The following is a 19978-nucleotide window of genomic DNA, read 5'->3' on the forward strand; positions in this document are numbered from 1 at the left end:
GAGAACAATTACTATAAATAGGCCGAGTTTGGGCTTCAAGTAGAAATTATGTTTAAAAAATTCACTTGGAAAGATTCAAACCATGGCAAGGAGTTTTCATACTACCCTTGAGACATCGAGATTTGTATCATTAATGCAAATACTTATAAGGCTTATAAAAATGAATATTGTTTAGGATAGCTGAGTCCCTAGGGAGATAGGGCGGTATAAAAGTGCGAATAAATAAATAAATAAATAAATAAATAAATAAATAATAGCTAAGATGGGATTGATGGGATCTTTTCTGTAGCCTACAAGTAGAGCCTTAGTTCAAATTCACAAATGGTTTCTTCAAGCACAAATTTGATAATTCATCCTGTGGTATTTGGGACTATACTAATAAGGGCTTTACATTATTTTATTGAGATATTTAATATGGCAGCTGAGAACCCCCAGGAATGCATCCCCAAAATGGAGCCATCATTTTATTTTCTTTTAAACATCAAACATATTGGGGACCTAATGCATGCTTCCACTTTTTCTTTTCTTTTCTTTCTTTCCTTCCTTCCTTCCTTCCTTCCTTCCTTCCTTCCTTCCTTCCTTCCTTCCTTTCTGAAGGAATTACCTTAACAACCAAAACCTATAATAATAAAAAAGGCTGAATTTGGATTTCATCCATGCTATCTTTGATCACGTTCACTATAAACTTTGGAGAATTTTTTAAGTGGACTTCAGAATAAATTAGGTGTCAATTCTTGAACTACATTCAGTGGTGGTGGTAGAAAATTCAGGTCTCAGTTCCTCAAACAGACTCCTCCAAGAAAGTTTCCATTAGAATTCTGGAAACCAAGAACATGATAAAGCAGGCTTTCTCAACTTGCTACTATTCATATATGGTCAGACAATATTGACTGAGATTTCCTACAGTACTATCCAGGGGTGCTATTCAGCAGGTTCTGACATGTTCTACAGAACTGGTAGCGGAAATTTTGAGTAGTTCGGAGAACTGACAAATACCACCTCTGGCTGGCCCCAGTGTTGTGTCTTGCCCGCTCTCACAGCAGCCGGGGCCTTCTTATCTGCTCCCGAACACGGAGGAATGTATGCCTCCCGGCCCCAGTCCTGGCTCCATGCCCAGACAAGCTGAAGAGGAGGGGGCACCTCCCGGTCCCAGCCCTGGCTCCATGCCCAGGCAAACGGAGCAGCTAGACCCCTCCCCCTCCTCCACAGCATGTGAGCCTGAAGAAAGTTTATTTCCAACAGCTGCTGATTGGAGTGACCCTCGCATCAGAAGACTGGATAGGCGGAGGCAACAGAAGGAAGGGAGGGGCAGGCCTTAATGAGTGCTGAGTCATGGAGCCACACCCCATGGCCTATATAAAGGATCTGCTTTCTGGCAGTCTCTGAGTCAGGCAAAGTCGAACTTATCTTGCTGAAGTCACTTTCTGGTCTCCTGCCTGCTCTGAGGACTTTGCTAGGACTTTGGGCAGAGCTTCAGAGGCAAGCCTGATTCGGATTTCCCTGACCCGGCCGTCAGCGGAGGAGTGGGACATGAAACCCAGAGTAGGGGGGGAATGGAGATTTTGCAGTATCCTTTCCCTGCCATGCCCACAGAACCGGTAGTAAAAAAGTTTGAATTCCACCACTGGTACTATCCTTATGCATCTACTGAGTACCTGTTTCAGAAAGTTGAACTAAGCATTCCTGAGTTGAGCTATGATTTAAGAAACTAAAATGCCTTAGAAGAGCAAAGGTTCTTACCATAGTGATTACATTAGCTGCTGGGATGGGCAGGTTTTCCACTTCCTGGTGCTCCCCGGTCATAGCTAGGAGATTGAGACTCGGGTCAAATGCCGGTCTGGAGAATGCTGATTTAACTATGATTGCAGGGTGCAACTTGCCTATTTTTACATGGGAAGGCAAGTGGAAATTTTTTCCATAATACTTCTGATCACTGGTATCCAAACTTTTCTCAATACTTTGTGCACGATGATAAATGAACATTGGCTTCCAATTCTTCCTCTGATGAACTGCCAAAAAGTGTCCACTGTCTCCTGAAAAACATCCTATTTAAGGAAAAAGAAGACAATCCTTAAAACAGAGCAAAAATACGATGTTAAATTATTCTTCATAAAAAAGAAAAACAAATATTTGGTCATTCAAGGAACATTACTGTCATGAGGTATAAGCAACATTGGGTAACGTCTAAAAAGTCAAATCTCAGACTTATACAGTAGCCTAAAATTAGGAATAAATGCATATGACTAATTGGTGGTCAATTTAGTGATACTTACCTTTTATATTTTTTATTAAAAGTATACCTTCACACATTTAAATGTCAATTTTCTCTTATGTATACATTTTATGGGCATATTTTCTATTCTTCAATTTTGCCAAGCGCCTTGTGCAGTTTTGTGCACCATTTCCTCAGTTATATGAGATCATGCACAACTGTATGTAAAATGTGATTTCCTGTACACTTCCTTTAAGCATGCAAAAGAGAGTGCAAAATTCTACCGAAAGGGTATTTCAATAAAAAAAATTCATTCTAGATCGTGTAAATATGCAAACAAACTGGGAACTAAATATAAATTTCTCTTCAGTAAACTGGAAAAATCAGTACTAGAATAAATTTGTCTTCTTAGTCTTTGTTCAGCTGCATTTCTTTTCTTCCACAGAGAGGACTTGATTCACACCCCAGCAGAAGGATGTGGACAGAGTCAGCAAAGCCATAATCGAAGAAGTGAGAAATGGGCAGCAGCAGCAGCAATCACTATAATTGACTGCTCTCTGTACATACATGATGAAGAAGGCTAGGCAGTGGAGAAAACCACTATTCTTGTGGTACTGCCTTCAATTGTGCTATGCTTTGGTGGGGGTAGAAAGAAGGGTGAGCCCCAAGACTTATTCTTTCTGTTTGTTAAAGGAGAAGTCATAACACTGCTACAGCTGGGGAATGAAGTGTCATCACATTTTAGACGGAAAAGAAAAGCCCTAGTAAATCATTCTTTCCTCAAGCGGTTGTAAACCATTGTGGTGCAGCCATCAATGCTACAGAGAACACAGCGCTTTTGTCACCAAACCTGAAGGCTTTTGTGCTTATGGAATATAAGGCAGAGAAGAGATTGTGTGGGTGTCTATATGTGTATATAAATTATGTGTGTGTGACTATATGTGTGTTCTTGGGGAAAGCAACTATTTGCATATGTCTGTTTGCAGGTACAGTAAATAGATGTGATCTCTGATCTATCTGCATCCATATGTCTACATTTTTGTTAATTTTCTTTTGTGTTTATGACCTATTTTAAATATTACTACTATATGATATATTTTACAAGTGGAATGTGCTAAATATATTTCTATATTCTAAAACATATTTTTGAAATACACATCAGCAACACTACCTCTTCTGATTCTGAAAATGACATTCCATGAGAAAATTAAGAAATGACAAATTCAGGTGGAAATTTTTGTACTCTTGAATACTAATGATTTAAAGCTTTTGAATTATATCTAGATTCTGAAATAAACTGGACAGAACTAGATATTATTAAACACTCAACCACACTAAAAGTAAAGTCAACACTAGTCTATTCACTGAAGTAAAGATCTGGAACAAATTCACTGGCTCATAGATGGATGATGCGATAATTCTTAACAATAATTCTTCCAGAAAATTAGACTCTCCTGAAGTCTAGAACATTCTGCTGCTAAATAATGGATAAGGCCTAGTAAGGCAGAATAATTTTGGAATAAGGCAACAATCTTGGGAAAATAAAGAGAACTAGTTGATTGACTGATGAAGTAACAGTCTCTGAACTTTATTACATATGAAATTATGGAGTAAAAGTTTCAATAGAGAAGAAAAATTTGTTCTGACTATTTCATTATGTTTATGAGATGTTCAAATAGCTTCAAAATCTCCAGACTCAGATCTTGCAAATTGGTATTCTGGTCTATAAGGAAATCTTATATATAGGGAACCAGATCATGTTTTTTCATTACTTGTTGATATACATCACCTTAAAAAAGTTCCATAATTTTCTAAAAATAAAATTCTAACCAATTCAAGGATGATTGATAATTCTATATATTGCAATAGTCATTACAGAATATGGTGATACTTCCAGTTGAGGCAGCAAAAGGCCAAGTATTTTCATCAAAGTAATCAGATCTGACATATGACATGATGATTATACACAAACATACCAAATATTGTTAACCTTGAGAAACATATGCAGGTCATTTCAGCTTCCTTTGACTGTAACACTGCATGTACCTCAGCAATAACCAAAGAATAATATTTCTGTGGAAAGTAAATATAATTACGATATAATGCCTAGAGAAATTATGGCCATTAATAGACACAGATATAAACAACATCTATAATAGAATAGAATAACAAAGTTGGAAGGGACCTTGGAGATTTTCTACTCCAACCCCTACATCACTTCATACAAATGGTTATCCAACATCTTCTTAAAAACTTCCAGTATTGGAGCATTCGCAACTTCTGGAGGCAAGTTGTTCCACTGATTAATTTTCCAACTGTCAGGAAATTTCTCCTTAGTTCTAAGTTGCTTCTCTCCTTGATTAGTTTACACCCATTGCTTCCACCTCCTCAGGTGCTTTGGAGAATAGCTTGACTTCCTCTTCTAGAGTCCATGCAAAAAAGACAATCAATAATCCAAAAAAGACCAAAACACCTCCCTACCAGAATCAATACCCAGATGAGCATAGATTAATACCCAAGATTAATATCAGACCAACAATCAAGAAGCAAACAATACCCAAATCAAAGAACTGCCAAACAAGCTAATGATAAACAGCCCAACCAAAGAACCTCCAAGACTTGCACCTGGTTTTAAAAGGTGCAGATCTGTCTGTCTATCTCATTTGTATTCTCAGACCAGCTAACAATTATCAATTGATTGTAACAATCTTAATTCCTTGGATATTGCTTAGTCTATTAATATTTTATAAATAAAATTAAACATTTAAAGTAACAAAAGTCAATATTAAAATATAAGGAGTACAATATTAAAAACATACTGTACATGTGTGCATTAAAACCACAAGGCAGAATAGTTTCTGTCATAATTATCATTCCATGTTCTTTTTTCAATAATGCTTCCATTCATTTAGTCTTCCATTAAGTGTGCTAATGGGTTGGGTAGTGAACATTTTTAAATGATATCAATGCCCAACTAAATATAAAAGTGTCTGAAGCCAGCATTCCTCACAACTGTATAATCTCAGTAGAATGATGGTCGATATCTATTCAAGTTTACTAAAACTTGAATATGCAACAAAGCTACAGTTTAATGCTGCATATTTTATTTATTTATTTTATTTATTTATTCAATTTTTATACTGCCCTTCTCCCGAAGGACTCAGGGCGGTTCACAGCCAATATAAAAACAACATAGCAATAAACAAAAGTTAAAAACATATTTAAAAACTAATTCTAAAATTTGGCCAAAAATTAAAACTAGGGTAAAAACTATCATAAAAGCTCCCATTAAAATTTCATTAGGCTAGCCCCACGCGATAGAATAACAAAGTCTTGAGCTCGCGTTTAAAAGTCCGGAGGTCGGGGAGTTGATGCAACCCCAGAGGCCGTTCGTTCCAAAGGGCAGGAGCCCCCACAGAGAAGGCCCTCCCCCTGGGGGTCGCCAGTCAGCATTCTTTGACTGACGGCACCCTGAGGAGGCCCTCCCTATGGGAACGCACAGGCCAATGGGAGGCTATTGGTGGCAGTAGGCGGTCCCGTAAATAACCCGGTCCTGTGCCATGGAGCGCTTTAAAGGTGATAACCAACACCTTGAATTGTACCCGGAAGACCACCGGTAGCCAGTGCAGCCTGCACAGGAGAGGTGTTACATGGGAGCATCGTGGTGCTCCCTCTATTACCCGCGCAGCCGCATACTGGACCAGCTAGAGCCTCTTGATGCTTTTCAAGGGGAGCCCCATGTAGAGAGCATTGCAGTAGTCCAGGCGGGAAGTGACAAGGGCATGAGTGCATAGGGAATCCGGGTCAAGGAAGGGGCGCAAAATAATAGGAATGAAAAATAATAGGAGAATGAGATATAGTAGCTATTGCTACTGTTTTAAAACCATTGATACAAGTTAGGAATCATTGGGAATAAAGAAATCATATATACTCAAAATGATCAAAATAGGAGCAAACAGAACAGGCTTCCTTTTTTTGATTCACAAAAATGCTTTTCAAGCTCAGCTATAGTATTTGGGCCAATTAGATTGTGTGTGGGTTTACTCAGGTGAATTCAGATTTCATTGACTGGTCCCTAATGTATTATTCTTCCAACTCACTAATATCCATGTATTGATTTATTAATTATGGTCAATGCTTGGACATTTTCCAGAAGGTGTCAAACCAATAATACACTAAAAGATGCTGCCTTTTTACATTATCCCTGGGAATCATTTAAAATAATAATAAAAAAAGGTCTCACTTCCCATAGAACATAATTCTATGGCTTAGGACCTGGGTACTTACGGGACCGCCTGCTGTTACCATACGCCTCCCACCGACCCGTACGCTCCCACAGAGAGGGACTTCTCAGGGTGCCGTCCGCCAAACAATGTCGGCTGGCGGCCCCCAGGGGAAGGGCCTTCTCTGTGGGGGCTCCCACACTCTGGAACGAGCTTCCCCCGGGTTTACGCCAAATACCTGACCTTCGGACATTTCGTCGCGAACTCAAGACTCACCTTTTTATCCGCGCGGGGCTGGCTTAAATTGGGATTTTAATCTTAAATTTAGTAATTTTAAACGGGGTTTTTAGTATGGTAAATTTTAATCATTGGGCTAATTTAAATAAGTTTTTTAAATTGTATTTTAAATTTGTATATTGTATTGTCGGTTTTATTATGCCTGTACACCGCCCTGAGTCCTTCGGGAGAAGGGCGGTATAAAAATCAAATCAAATAAATAAATAAATAAATAATTCAGAATTAGACTAACAAGCTTCTAGGGCAATAGTTCATCTGAATAAAGCCTACCTCACTTATCAATTGTGCTCATTTTTGCCTTGTTCCTCAAAAAATGAGGAACAAGGCAAATGATGATGATGATGATGATGATAATAATAATAATAATAATAATAATAATAATAATAATAATAATAATAATAATAATAATAATAATAATAATAATAATAATAAAATTTCTATACCGCCCTTCTCCCGAAGGACTCAGGGCGGTTTACAGCCAGATAAAACCAACAATAAATAAATACAATACAATTAAAACCAATATTAAAAAACCTATTAAATTTGGCCCATAGTTAAAAACGTTAAAAACCGTAAAACCCCATTAAAATTAATAATTAATAATAATTCTATGCCAGTCCTGCACGGAAGAAGAGGTATGACTTCAGCTCATGGCGAAAGATCCAGAGGTCAGGAAGTTGTCGAAGTCCTGGGGGAAGCTCATTCCAGAGGGTAGGAGCCCCCACAGAGAAGGCCCTCCCCCTGGAGGTCGCCACCCAACATTGTTTGGCTGACGGCACCCTGAGGAGGCCCTCCCTATGAGAGCACACGGGTCGGTGGGAGGCAAACGGTAGCAGTAGGCGGTCCTGTAAATAACCTGGTCCTAAGCCATGGAGCGCTTTAAAGGTGATAACCAACACATGATGTTCATGCAAATAGATAAATAGGTACCACTTTGGTGGGAAGGGAACTGTATTCCGTATTTTCATGCTGGCCACATGATGACAGAAATGTCTCTCAGATAAAGCAGGCTTTCTCAGCTGAGAATTGGAGTTGACCCTTGAGCCCCCTTGAGTTGGTCACAACTGGACAGCATTGTCTAACAAGAATTGTAATATATATTTTGTTGACATTTTTAATAACAGAAAACGATTGTACTAGGTTTATTTATTATCCAATGTTTGTTTCTCTTCGCAGTCAAGAGTCCATTAGAACAGGGGTGTGTTCGAAATTTCGTTAAATACATAAAAGCCAAGGGTAGAACTGCCATGTTCACCTAGCCATTTTTTTTAATGAAACAAACTGAATGTTGGGCTCTTCTGGCTCTATGAAGAAAAAGATTATAGTCTACATTCTCCTCATTTTACACTAGTAAAATTTCAACATTATTCTTTTCTTACAACTCCAGAATAGAAAGAAAATCATTGAAATTGCTTAATCAATTTTATGCAATGAAACAGAATTCCTACGTTTTTCAAAATCAAATCAGGGTCACTCATTCTAAATATCCTATCTAGGAGAAGTATAGATCAACATACAACAAAGCAGTATAATTTATTTTCTTTGCTATGTAAAACACTTGTGCAATATAAATCCCCCTATTTGTGAACACAACCGGATTATTTTAAGTGTCTATTTCCACCAGCCATTCTTTCAAAGAAATACATGTTATTATTTTCTTGTTCATTTTAGGCTGAATTTCTGAGGCGTTGGTAGCCAAGAATATATGTTTTCTATGACTTCCTATTTTTCAATTAAAACTCAACTTAAAGATGACTGGATAGCTTTCAACATTTGCTTGTTAATCAGTTATCTCCTCATGGTAACAATAGATTTGTTGGATTCATGGTAACACTTAGATTTATAGTGCTTCACAGTGCTTTACAGCCCTCTCTAGTGATTTACAGAGTTAGCATATTGCCCCCAACAATCTGGGTCCTCATTTTACCTCTGAATTTTACCTCATTTTACCCCTGAAACAAGAGGTCCAGGAGAAGGGCCTTTTCTTCTTAGCTGCTGCCCTCTCGGACATCGTGCCCCCTGAGGTGAGATCAGCTCCCATCATCTTGGCCTTCCATAAGAAAACAGGCTCTGCCAATTGGCCTTGGGCTCCAATTAGGGTATTCCATCTTGGAGGTAGATAGTGGACTAGGACAATCTCACCTCCTTCCCATAATATTCTGGTTTTAATCTCTGTTCATTTAATATTTTAATGGTTTGACCTTTGTTTTTTATAAAGTTTATAAGCCACCTCGAGTCACTTGACAGTGACATGGGCTGCATATAAATTTAATAAATAAATAAATATTCAGATGCTGGCTGAATAGTTTGACGCTTTAGGATTCTCTGTAAAAGTTATCTACAAAAACATAAACTTGACCAAGATCCAGAATATGGATATAAACAAATTACAATTGATGTGTGGGAGTATTCAGCACAACATACAATAGCTTATTTAAAGAATAAGAATACAATAATTACTACTGATGTTATTTTGAAATGTACATTTTAATATTTACCTACTTATTTATTTTACAGGCTGTTTAAAAGTTTATGTTGCATTTAATATGAAATACAAAAGAGGGATAAATTTTTTGCAATATGTTTGATTACATTTTCTTGATAAGGATTTAATATACAGTTGAAATGGACAAACCCTAGTTTCTGCAGAATATATACCAAATGGCACCTATTATTAGATACTTTCACAAATTACCAATACTTGGATTTACCTTCTCTCAAAAATATTCACATGCCACTGATATCTTACCTTGAGTGGCATGCGGAAGTATATCCATTTTTAGAAGTGCACAGGTTGATAAAGTTCAGCATTTTTAATGCTTTCTTTTCTACAGTACTATCATTTCTACTTAATAGCAATCAAATCTGTATTATGGTCACAGACCAGCATAAGAAGAGTGTAATAGTAATTTTAAAAGTAACAGTAATTAAAAACATTAATTTAATACAGCGAAACATAAAAATTAGTATATGGCTAACTAAATCTACCACAATACAAAACATTCTTAACTAACAAGTTCAAGTTTTATTAAGACTGTTTGAGACTGAGGTCATCATCTGGAGGATTTTAATTGCTGCTGCACACAACATAGCAACATTATACCAAGGTTTGTATCTACAAGCAGGAGTGAGGGATATTAAATTATCCTGTGTGCCATGGATATTTATACAGTATTGTGAGAGGGTGGCTCATGCAAATGTCTATGAGGCACAGGTACTGGAGGAACATGTACTCTGTTGTTTCTATATGCCAAAAGTCACAGGGAATTCTATTTAATATATAGATCAAAGTTTAATTATTGAGATTAAGATACATATTCACTTCATGTCCAATCCTAACGCTAATAAAATCATTAGTTTTATTCATAGGGTTTCATACAAATTCATTTATCATTTTAGTGAGTGATAGCATGGCAAAGCTCTTGGTTTAAAAATTACTCTAAAGCATTATTCAAGGCATATTCACTTTTTTCTGAAGAGCTTCCTATTACTGTTATTGTAAAAGATTAAACAATATGATTCTTTGATCTTATCCACAGGCATCCACAGGGGATAAAAGGCAGGTTAGTGATGTTACATACATTACATGTCATTATTGAAATAATGTGAATTATTAACCTGTGTGAACATTCATGCAACAATGTTATGTGTGCAAAATCTTTTTGACATCATCATGTCTTCTGAATGCCTATCATCTCATCTATAAGACAAATCAAGGATGTGGCTGTGTCATTGCATAATTTATTTAATTAACTTCCACAAATGTATTTTACCTACCATGCTATTGACATAATAAATATTGTAGATTTCACATAATAGAATTATCTCACAATGAAATGTCTTTTCTACTATGAATTTTGCATGAAAGCCATTTTTAAATTGTTTCAACCCAAGTTTAATGGAGAATATATTTCAAGAAGATCTGCAGCAACATTAAGTGCAGTGCATTTTAAGGATATATATATATATAGATACATAACACTAAATCATAATTTATAATTCATAACTGTAGAATATAATTAGATGAATTTCCCAGTTCTGTTTGCCAGCAGACGGATTCCCCTCTCCTACGTGATTCAGGAATCACACTGCTGGTGTTTTCTCAATAGCAACGTTATATGACCTATTAAAATGTGTGTGTGTGCTAGAAACTTAATGCTCACTGAGAAGACCAATATTCATCTAGGCTATATAGCATATGGTGGCTCTCATGACTGAATATTGCTGAGAGAGAGAGGGAGGGAGAGAGAGAGAATCTGTTCATTGGGAAAATAAATTAGTTATGGAAATTGGATGGCTAGGACCTTTTTCTTGATACCTACATACTTTATTAATTGCAGAAAACACTGTGTTTAAATCATAGGAAGAAATTACTAATGCAACTCATTAACCCTCACCTTCAGCTTCCAGAAACAAACTTTCTTCCACAAAAACAAAGCATGACCCAAAATACATGTAGATTGTCATCCAAAAGCATGACTTAAAATAGCAACATAGCAATCCCCTTCTGTACTGTTGCCAAAAACTGTGTGGAAATGTACATGAAATGTCTAGGAATTGAGCTTGATTTGAGGAAGAACTGCATTTACCTTTATCAAAACCACAGCTGAAGATGAATATAAATCTTTCTGACAGAAAAACAATGAGAGTCAACATGCTTTGAAGGGAGAGAGTCAAAGAATAACCTGAATGAATGCACCGTAAAGGGGAGATGGGCTGAAAGAAGCTTACAGAATTATAGAATGGCACTGAATTTGGGTTAATAGGTCACTTGGCCCTTGGGGGCAAGCAAGCTAGATCTCCCCATGAAAAATTAATTTTCTCCATAGTAACCAAGCATTTTGCTTTTACTGGACTATTAGCGCATGCAGTAAAATGGAACAACCATGTTTCCTCTATTTATACTTAATCACATATATAAAATTTTAAAGGTTTAAAATGCAAAACTCATCTGAATATGGAAATTCTTTTGGTTTGCAGCAATTAGCTATCATGACTCTGAATTCCCCCTCCGATACCATCTTTTTCTATTGAGCACTTTCCAGAATCCAACACATTACATTTATACTATAAAATACTAACCTATATATTTCATTCATTTTTGGTAGGATTTATTCTCAGATAAGTGCAGTTTTAAAATTGGCACGCAAGAATAAGCAAACTATTGGTAAATGGCTCTGACAGGCATACCATTCAAATGCTGGAACAATTACACCATACATAAAGCAAACAAGCAAATATTTTGAAAGTATTTAAATAACATTATAGAACAAAGATCATTTTAGCATCTGAGTCTTATGAAAGAAAACCCAAATATATATTATTGGTAGATGGAATGGTAAGGTTCCACCCGTGGATCAGATGTCCCTGTGACCCCTTAAGATTTTTCTGCCTTCAATTTTACAACCTTGGCTTTCACTGCTTCCTGGCTAAACCCACAGATGGTGTTTCAGATTCAATATCTGAAGAAGATAGATTTAACATGCTAACATTCAGACTGCAGTGTCAAAAGAACTTCACAGTGTAGTTTCCAAAAGGCAATATCAAGTAAGAATCCTCACCATTCAAATGGCTAGAATTCAAGACAGCCTTAGTAAAGTTGTCTGTTGCCCTTTCACTGGAGTTTGTAAAAGAATTAGCAGAGGCCTAGGATCCTATTTGGGGAAGCCATACAGAACAGGCGGTCCTTGACTCACAACCATTCACATAGTGACTGTTTGAAGTTACAACAGCCCTGATTTACAACCAGTTCTCATTCTTGCAACCATTGCACCATTCCCATGGTCATGTGATCAAAATTCAGGCTCTTGGTAACCGACTTGAGTTTTATGATGATTACAGCATCCCAGGGTCATGGAATTGCCATTTGCAACTTTGGCAGCATTTATTTATTTATTTATTTATTTTATTAAATTTTTATACCGCCCTTTTCCCGAAGGACTCAGGGCGGTGTACAGCCGAAATAAAATACAGAGTATATACAATTAAAAGAAATTAAAATAAACTATTACTAAATGGCCGATAATTAAAAGATTTAAAAATTTAAAATATTATTAAAACCCCAATTTAAAAACCACTATTTATGCCAGTCCTGCTTGAATGAATAAATATGTTTTTAGCTCACGACGAAAGGTCCGAAGATCAAGCACTTGACGTAAGCCAGGGGGGAGTTCGTTCCAGAGCGTCGGTGCTCCCACAGAGAAGGCCCTACTCCTGGGGGCCGCCAGCCGACATTGTTTGGCGGACGGCACCCTGAGAAGGCCCTCTCTGTGGGAGCGTACGGGTCGATGGGAGGCATAAGGTAACAGCAGGTGGTCTCGTAAGTACCCGGGTCCTAAGCCATGGAGCGCTTTAAAGGTGGTAACCAGGATCTTGAAGCGCACCCGAAAGACTACAGGAAGCCAGTGCAGACTACGGAACAGTGGTGTTACATGGGAGCCACGAGCGGCTCCCATTACCACTCGCGCAGCTGCATTCTGGACTAACTGCAGCCTCCGGGTGCACCTCAAGGGCAGCCCCATGTAGAGAGCATTGCAATAATCCAGCCAAGACGTAACCAGAGCGTGAGTGACTGTGCATAAGGCATCCCGGTCAAGGAAGGGACGCAACTGGCGAACCAAGCGAACTTGGTAAAAGGCCCTCCTGGTGACGGCCACCAGATGTTCATCAAAGGACAGCCGACCATCCAGGAGGACGCCCAAGTTGCGAACCACCTCCTTTGGGGCCACTAACTCGCCCCCAACAGTCAGCTGCGGCTTCCAGGCACCGGGACAGCACTTCGACCGCTTCGTTGGGGTGGTCCGGGGTGGAAAAGTACAGCTGAGTATCATCAGCGTACAGATGATAACTCACCCCGAAACCACTGATGACCTCACCCAGCGGCTTCATATAGATGTTGAACAGGGTAGGCGAGAGAATCGACCCCTGAGGTACCCCACAAGTGAGGCCCCTCGAGGACGACCTCTGCCCCCCTGTCAACACCGTCTGCGACCGGTCGGAGAGATAGGAGGAGAACCACCGATAAACGGTGCCTCCCACTCCCAATCCCTCCAACCGGCGTAGCAGGATACCATGGTCGATGGTATCAAAAGCCGCTGAGAGATCTAATAGGACCAAGGCAGAGGAACAACCCCTGTCCCTGGCCCTCCAGAGGTCATCCACCAACGCGACCAAAGCCGTCTCCGTGCTGTAACCGGGTCGGAAGCCGGACTGGAACGGGTCTAGATAGACAGCATAATCAATGAGGGAAGCTGGATTCACTTACTGACCACATACTTAACTGCAGTAATTCACTTAACAATCATGGCAAAAAAAAAGGCCATATGATTGGACACAACTCACTTAACTGCCCTGCTTAGCAATGGAAATCCTGGCCCAATTATGGTCATAAGTCAAAGACTGCCTGTACAACATGTTATGGCTTGGCTGAATCTAACAGCAAGAGGTGCAACATATCATGGGGTGAAGAGGTGGCTACTGACAGGTTATTCCTTGCATTTTCTGGAGGCTAGAAAGCTTTGGTTTTGCTGAACTGCTCTTTTCACACTAGGGCACAAGAACACCCTCATGCTAGGAAACCGATCAGAGCGATCGGTCTTGGGCCAATCCTCCAACACATCTCTCTTTGGAAAGCTGCATGACCTGAACTTGCAAGCGGTATTTTGAGGAATGGCCTGATATCACGTGAACCGCGTTCATTCGGGCAGATTGGCAATGGGAACTCTTGGCCAGCCTCTCTCCCCGCCGCCCACGGGCCAGCTGCTCGGCATTTCAAAGGGTTCCAGCAGCTTCTGACCCTGGTGCTGAAACCTAGAAACACGACCGAGGAACTACCGAGGCTCCACGGCGCACTCCGAACAAAGCGGGAATTTGAGCTTTCGCCAGGGAGAAATCCACCCTTGCATCTGCGGAAAAGGAGCGTTGATTTGATTAAGGAAGCGCGACGGTAGGGCAGCAGTGGCCCTGGGCCCCACCAGCAACGCCGGAGGAGTCACCACGAGAGATTTGCCTCTTCCGAGCCACCCTTGAAGGCAAAGGACCAGAGAAAAGGGGAATCGCGCGTTTCGAGCGGAATCCCCACCGATCTGTGTGCCTCCCTCCCCAACTGTCCCCAACATGTTCATCTACCACCGTGACGACCATCCCGCCTGCAGAGACCCCACCCCACATCGGCCACCACCAGTAACAACAAGTGCTTGAATGGGTCGCGTGAAGTTGGCTTCTCTGGCAAGGGAGCAGGGCGATCCTCTTTCCTTCCATCCTCGCCTTCAGGGCTTGAAGAGCGGCTGTCCCCACCCGTTGCTCTCTGCCGTCGCCAGCCCAGCTGAATTTTTTTTTTTTTCTTACCTGCCGCCTGGAGATGAAGCCAGAGGAAGACAAGGGAGGCTGCCGTCCTCCACATGGTGCCTTGCTGCAGCTTGGAGAGCATCGCCCCAGCTGCCGCTGGCAGCCAGAGATGCCAGGTTTGGCTTCTGATCAAGGCTTTCCTCCTTCCTGGTGAATGAGCATGCTTGAGAAGTCCACGCAGATGCAGTAAGGGCCGCGAAGCTGCTGCCCTCTCCTGGCTCAGGAATTCGCCAGGCAGGCCCTGGGAAAGCAGCCAGAGATCATTCTTTTTTTTTTTTTTTTTTAAATTGAAAAAGTTTTACAACAACAATTAAATTTTTTCCCCTCCCCCCCTCCTTCCAAACCCCCCCTCCCCCCCCCCGGACTTCCCGGAGCAAACACAAGGTATAGTTCCTTAAACAAAACAGTCATACATTAAATTTTTAAAATCTAACACAATTATAATCTTTCTCTCTCATAACCTGACTTCTTCCATTAAAATCAAAATAACATCCTTCATTCAAAAGCAATCCGAAATTTCTTAATCTGATATCTATTTTGAATATAATCAATCCAGTTCTTCCATTCATTTAAATATTTTTCTTGAGTACTGTCTTTCAAGAAGGCTGAGATTTTAGCCATCTCAGCCAAATTGGAAACTTTCAATATCCATTCTTCTATTGTGGGTAATTCTTTTTTCTTCCAATATTGTCCAATCAACAGTCTTGCTGCTGTTATTAAGTTCAAAATCAACTTAGTCTCAATCACTGTACAGTCCGTTGTTATTCCCAAAAGGAAAAATTGCGGTAGGAACTTTATCTTTTTCTTCAGAACATTCTGCATAATCCACCAGATTCTTATCCAGAAAGACTTAATTTTCTTACAAGTCCACCATACATGAAAATATGTAGCATCATCACAATTACATCTCCAACATTTCGCTTGCATATCTGGATACATACATGATAATTTCTTAGGATCTAAATGCCATCTATAAAACATCTTATAAAAATTTTCCCTTAAATTCTGCGCTTGCGTAAATTTAACATTTCTAACCCAAATTTTTAGCCAGAGATCATTCTGAAGGAACTGCTGGGCAGGTGAACTAAAAGCGCAGAGCGGCCGAATTAGGGTCAAGAAGAGCGGGACAAGTCCAGGAGACCTTGAAAGGAAATTGGTGGAAGAGAGAAAGGGCAGCCTTCCTCAAGCTGTGGGGAGTGGGGGTCCTTCAAATGGGTTGGATTTCAACTCCCATGGCCCCATCAACCAGTAATGCAATGGGGGATTATGGGAGTTGAAATCCAATTCTCCAGGCGACTAGCCTGAGAAGACTAGCCTGGAGATATTCTAATTTAACTACTACAGCTGATTCATATATTTTTTATATATAATTTAAAACAGTGAAACAGTTTGAAACAATTTACATAACAGCTGTCCTAATGCCTTGAAAAGAAGGAATGCTCAGAGGCAGGCATCATCTGGCACTGCCCGTTACTCTACACAAATTGCTGCTTTAATTTAGTCCACCGCACTAAATTGTTTTTATTTTTAATTTATTTTCATAACTCAAGTTCTGAAAATTATAGGTAGCTAGTTCAACCCTCTGAGATTAATACAAAGTATGCTCTTTAAAAGCAAGTTGTAGAAGCAAGTTTGTCAGGATAAACTAATCAATTATATTTCTTGGCACATTTCAGCCTTTTCTGGTTAAGACACTAGCCCAGGGGTCTGCAAACTTGGCTCTTTTAAGACTTGTGGACTTCAACTCCCAGAGTTCTTCAGCCAGCAAAGCTGGCTGAGGATCCTGGGGGTTGAAGTCCACAAGTCTTAAAAGAGCCAAGTTTGCAGACCCCTGCACTAGCCCATCTCCTTAATGGGATTTTGGTTTCGCTTCTTGTTTACTGTCTTGGATTGGGTACAATCCATATCGTGAAGAAAGTTTTTTGCTTCTATAAGCCTTTAGCTAAAACATAATTTTTCTCATTGAGGCCTAGCTTTATTAATTCTCCAAGATGAGTATCAGTCCACCTGAATCAACGCTCTTAGATCTAACCCTTGAAACCTGGATTTCTCTCTCTGTTCTCAATATTGAATATGATCAGCTGAAGCAAATACCATAAAGGAGACTGTCAGGCAGACCTAGGGAAGGTCCCAGCCTTCCTGTCATCAGCAAATGCAAGATAAATAAGTCACTTCTCCAGGCTGACTCACACAACTAGAAAGCTCCAGTCATCGGAAAGCTTTTACCCTCACCCAATGTCACATTTTCCCTTCTGCAGTTTTGGATGGCAAATATAAAAAAAAGGAGGATTGGCTAAAAGGCTCTGCCTTCTGATTCTGGAGAGACAGAAGCCATAGAACATGTTCTGCTTCTTTGCTCCTTTTATAGAGATGTTCAAACCAAATTTATCTTCCATGATCGGCAGATATTCTGCTAGCTCAGCCTTTGTCTATGTCCAAATGCTTTTTACAAATAAACTACCATTTATGAAAGGACATGGTGGCTCAGTGGCTAAGGCGCTGAGCTTGTCAATCGAAAGATCAACAGTTCAGTGGTTTGAATCCCTAGTGCCGTGTAATGGGGTGAGCTCCCGTTACTTATCCCAGCTTCTGCCCACTTAGCAGTTTGAATGCACATAAAAAATGCAAGTAGAAAATTAAGAACCACTTTGGTGGGAAGGTAACAGTGATCCGTGTGCCTTTGGCATTTAATCATGACAGTCAAATGACCACAAAGACGTCTTCGGACAGTGTTGGCTCTTCGGTTTTGAAGCGGAAATGAGCATCGCCCCCTAGAGTTGGGAATGACTAGCACATATGTGCGAGGGGAACCTTTACCTTTACCTTACCATTTACTGCACACTGGATAGGTTTTGTGCAGCAGTATGTAAGTTTTGAGAGCCAATTTGGTGTACTGGTTAAGGAATCAAATCAGAAATGAATTCTAATCTCACTTTGAGCACAAAGTCAGCTGGGTGACCTTGGACCAGTCACTTTCTCTCAGCTCTGGGAAGGAGGCAATGGCCAATCACTTCTGAAAATCTTTCCCAAGAAAATTACAGGGAGTTGTTTAGGCAGTCTCTGAGAATCATGCATACCTGAATGGAAGGGGAAAAATTTGCTCAAGTTTACATTTTATCTAATATTAAGTATGAACATATTTTATGTAACGTCAGATATTAACTCATTTATAGCTTAGACTTAATTGCTTTTTTTATTCCACTCTTGTGTCCCTCTCAGGATGCATTAGAGGTGTATTTTAATTTTGTATTAAATTTTTATTTACTGTTTTTTTAAGCTAAACTGTTTTGTAGGTTGTTATAGATTACTTATGGATACACTTCTGGTACTGATTGGAGAACACAATAAAATCCATTGACTGACTGAAATAGTAAGAAATAATAACTATTCTGGAAAAAAGCAAACTTCTTGTATAATAGTAAGTTAATATAATAGTAATTATAATAAATATTAGCAAATTATTTTTTCATACTACAAAGCAGATAATGTTTATTTGGGCTAAATATGAACTGTGCTGTAACCATAGAGATTCTCAGAATGGTGTATATAGTAAAATTTTCCTTAAGCATGAAGAGAAGAGGTGCATATATTACATTACATCAAATCTGCCAACATGTTTAAGCTCAGACCCAAATATAAGAAATTAATAGTTGCTAACAAAGCAAATTATACAGGCACATTTTGGTCTGAAATGTCAGGTCTAATTTTGCAATATTATGGAATTCTGCATATGATATAATAAAGAAATGTAAAGTATTCTTTGATGTTCTTATGTGGGAAGGTTTTTAAGCTATTTGTTTGCAAATTGCAACCAGGGTTCCATGTATGCCAGTAGGGTATTTATATGAAATTTATTTATTTATTATGTAAATTTTATATATTTTTAATAAAAGCATTTAATATTCTTTTATATCGAGTTACATGGCTTGGACGGCCTCCTTCCAAGTAGCCTGAGAAAATTGCTACACAATTGTCATTGTAGACAATTGAGTTGGGGCAAGTGACAAAATGTTTATCAAGACTCTGTTTTGCAAAGCCTGTGACTGCAACGTGGCATCACTCTTCATTTCATTTTGTCATCATGGCTAGTTGAGGACCTGTAGAACTTGGGTGAATTAAAATAAATAGATAGCTTTATTTAAGAAGTACACAGAAACTTGAGGCATTTGGTCTATAACCTATAGCTATCTGCAGATTATTGCTCCATTTGGTTTTTTTACTGGAGAGAAGAGGAATCAGGAGTGAAGCTGAACTGAACAGGATAGAAACATTAAATGGATCTGAGGAGAGGGAAGTGAAAGTGATGACATTCTGACAGGATGACCAGTGGAATCAAAAGAAAATGTGTTATGTAATGACATACAAAGGAAGTCATTTACCCAAGCAAAGGATATAAAACTGGAGTCCCTCTTCTAGCTTAGGTTAAGATGCTTTGAGAGGCAGATAACAATAGATGCAAAGTTGAATTCCAATACATTTTGAAGGACTTTGAAAGTAGAAGAGCTTGACACAACCAATAACTTCCTTTCATAAGCAAGAGAAAAGGAATGCTGCTTGAAAGAGATACTGGCTACTATTTTGTATTGTTTAAATCAGGGATATTTAAACAATACAACTTGTTTAAATGGCAACTTTAAGACTTGTGGACTTCTGTTTCCAGAATTTTTATTTGTGTGTGTGTGTGTGTGTGTGTGTGTGTGTGTGTGTGTGTGTGTGTGTGTGTGTGTAAAATGACTGGCTGGGGAATTCTGGGTGTTGCAGTCCCCAAATCTTAAAGTTGCAGCTTGGACACCCCTGATCTGTAGTAAATAGTCCTTACATGTGTCCCTCAATCTTCTGGGATTGGGGAAGAAAATTATTCTCATCATAGTTTCAGATGATGGTTCAGATAAGTTGTTTT

General features: G+C 39.1%; 1 protein-coding gene across 1 annotated transcript in view; it reads right to left on the bottom strand.

Moving 5' to 3' along the window:
• Window positions 1-15206, bottom strand: part of PTPRR (protein tyrosine phosphatase receptor type R) — a 96377-nt gene extending 81171 nt beyond the window's left edge. Inside the window, exons 1-2 of the mRNA XM_058191442.1 lie at window positions 15079-15206; window positions 1741-2045 (exon numbers count right to left, since the gene is read on the bottom strand). Coding sequence (XP_058047425.1) covers window positions 1741-2045; window positions 15079-15160 — 387 coding nt within the window. The 5' untranslated portion in view covers window positions 15161-15206. The remainder of the gene's footprint in view (window positions 1-1740; window positions 2046-15078) is intronic.
• Window positions 15207-19978: the final 4772 nt, after the last annotated feature.

The sequence above is a fragment of the Ahaetulla prasina genome, chromosome 7 (assembly GCF_028640845.1).
Source record: "Ahaetulla prasina isolate Xishuangbanna chromosome 7, ASM2864084v1, whole genome shotgun sequence".
Taxonomy (NCBI): domain Eukaryota; kingdom Metazoa; phylum Chordata; class Lepidosauria; order Squamata; family Colubridae; genus Ahaetulla; species Ahaetulla prasina.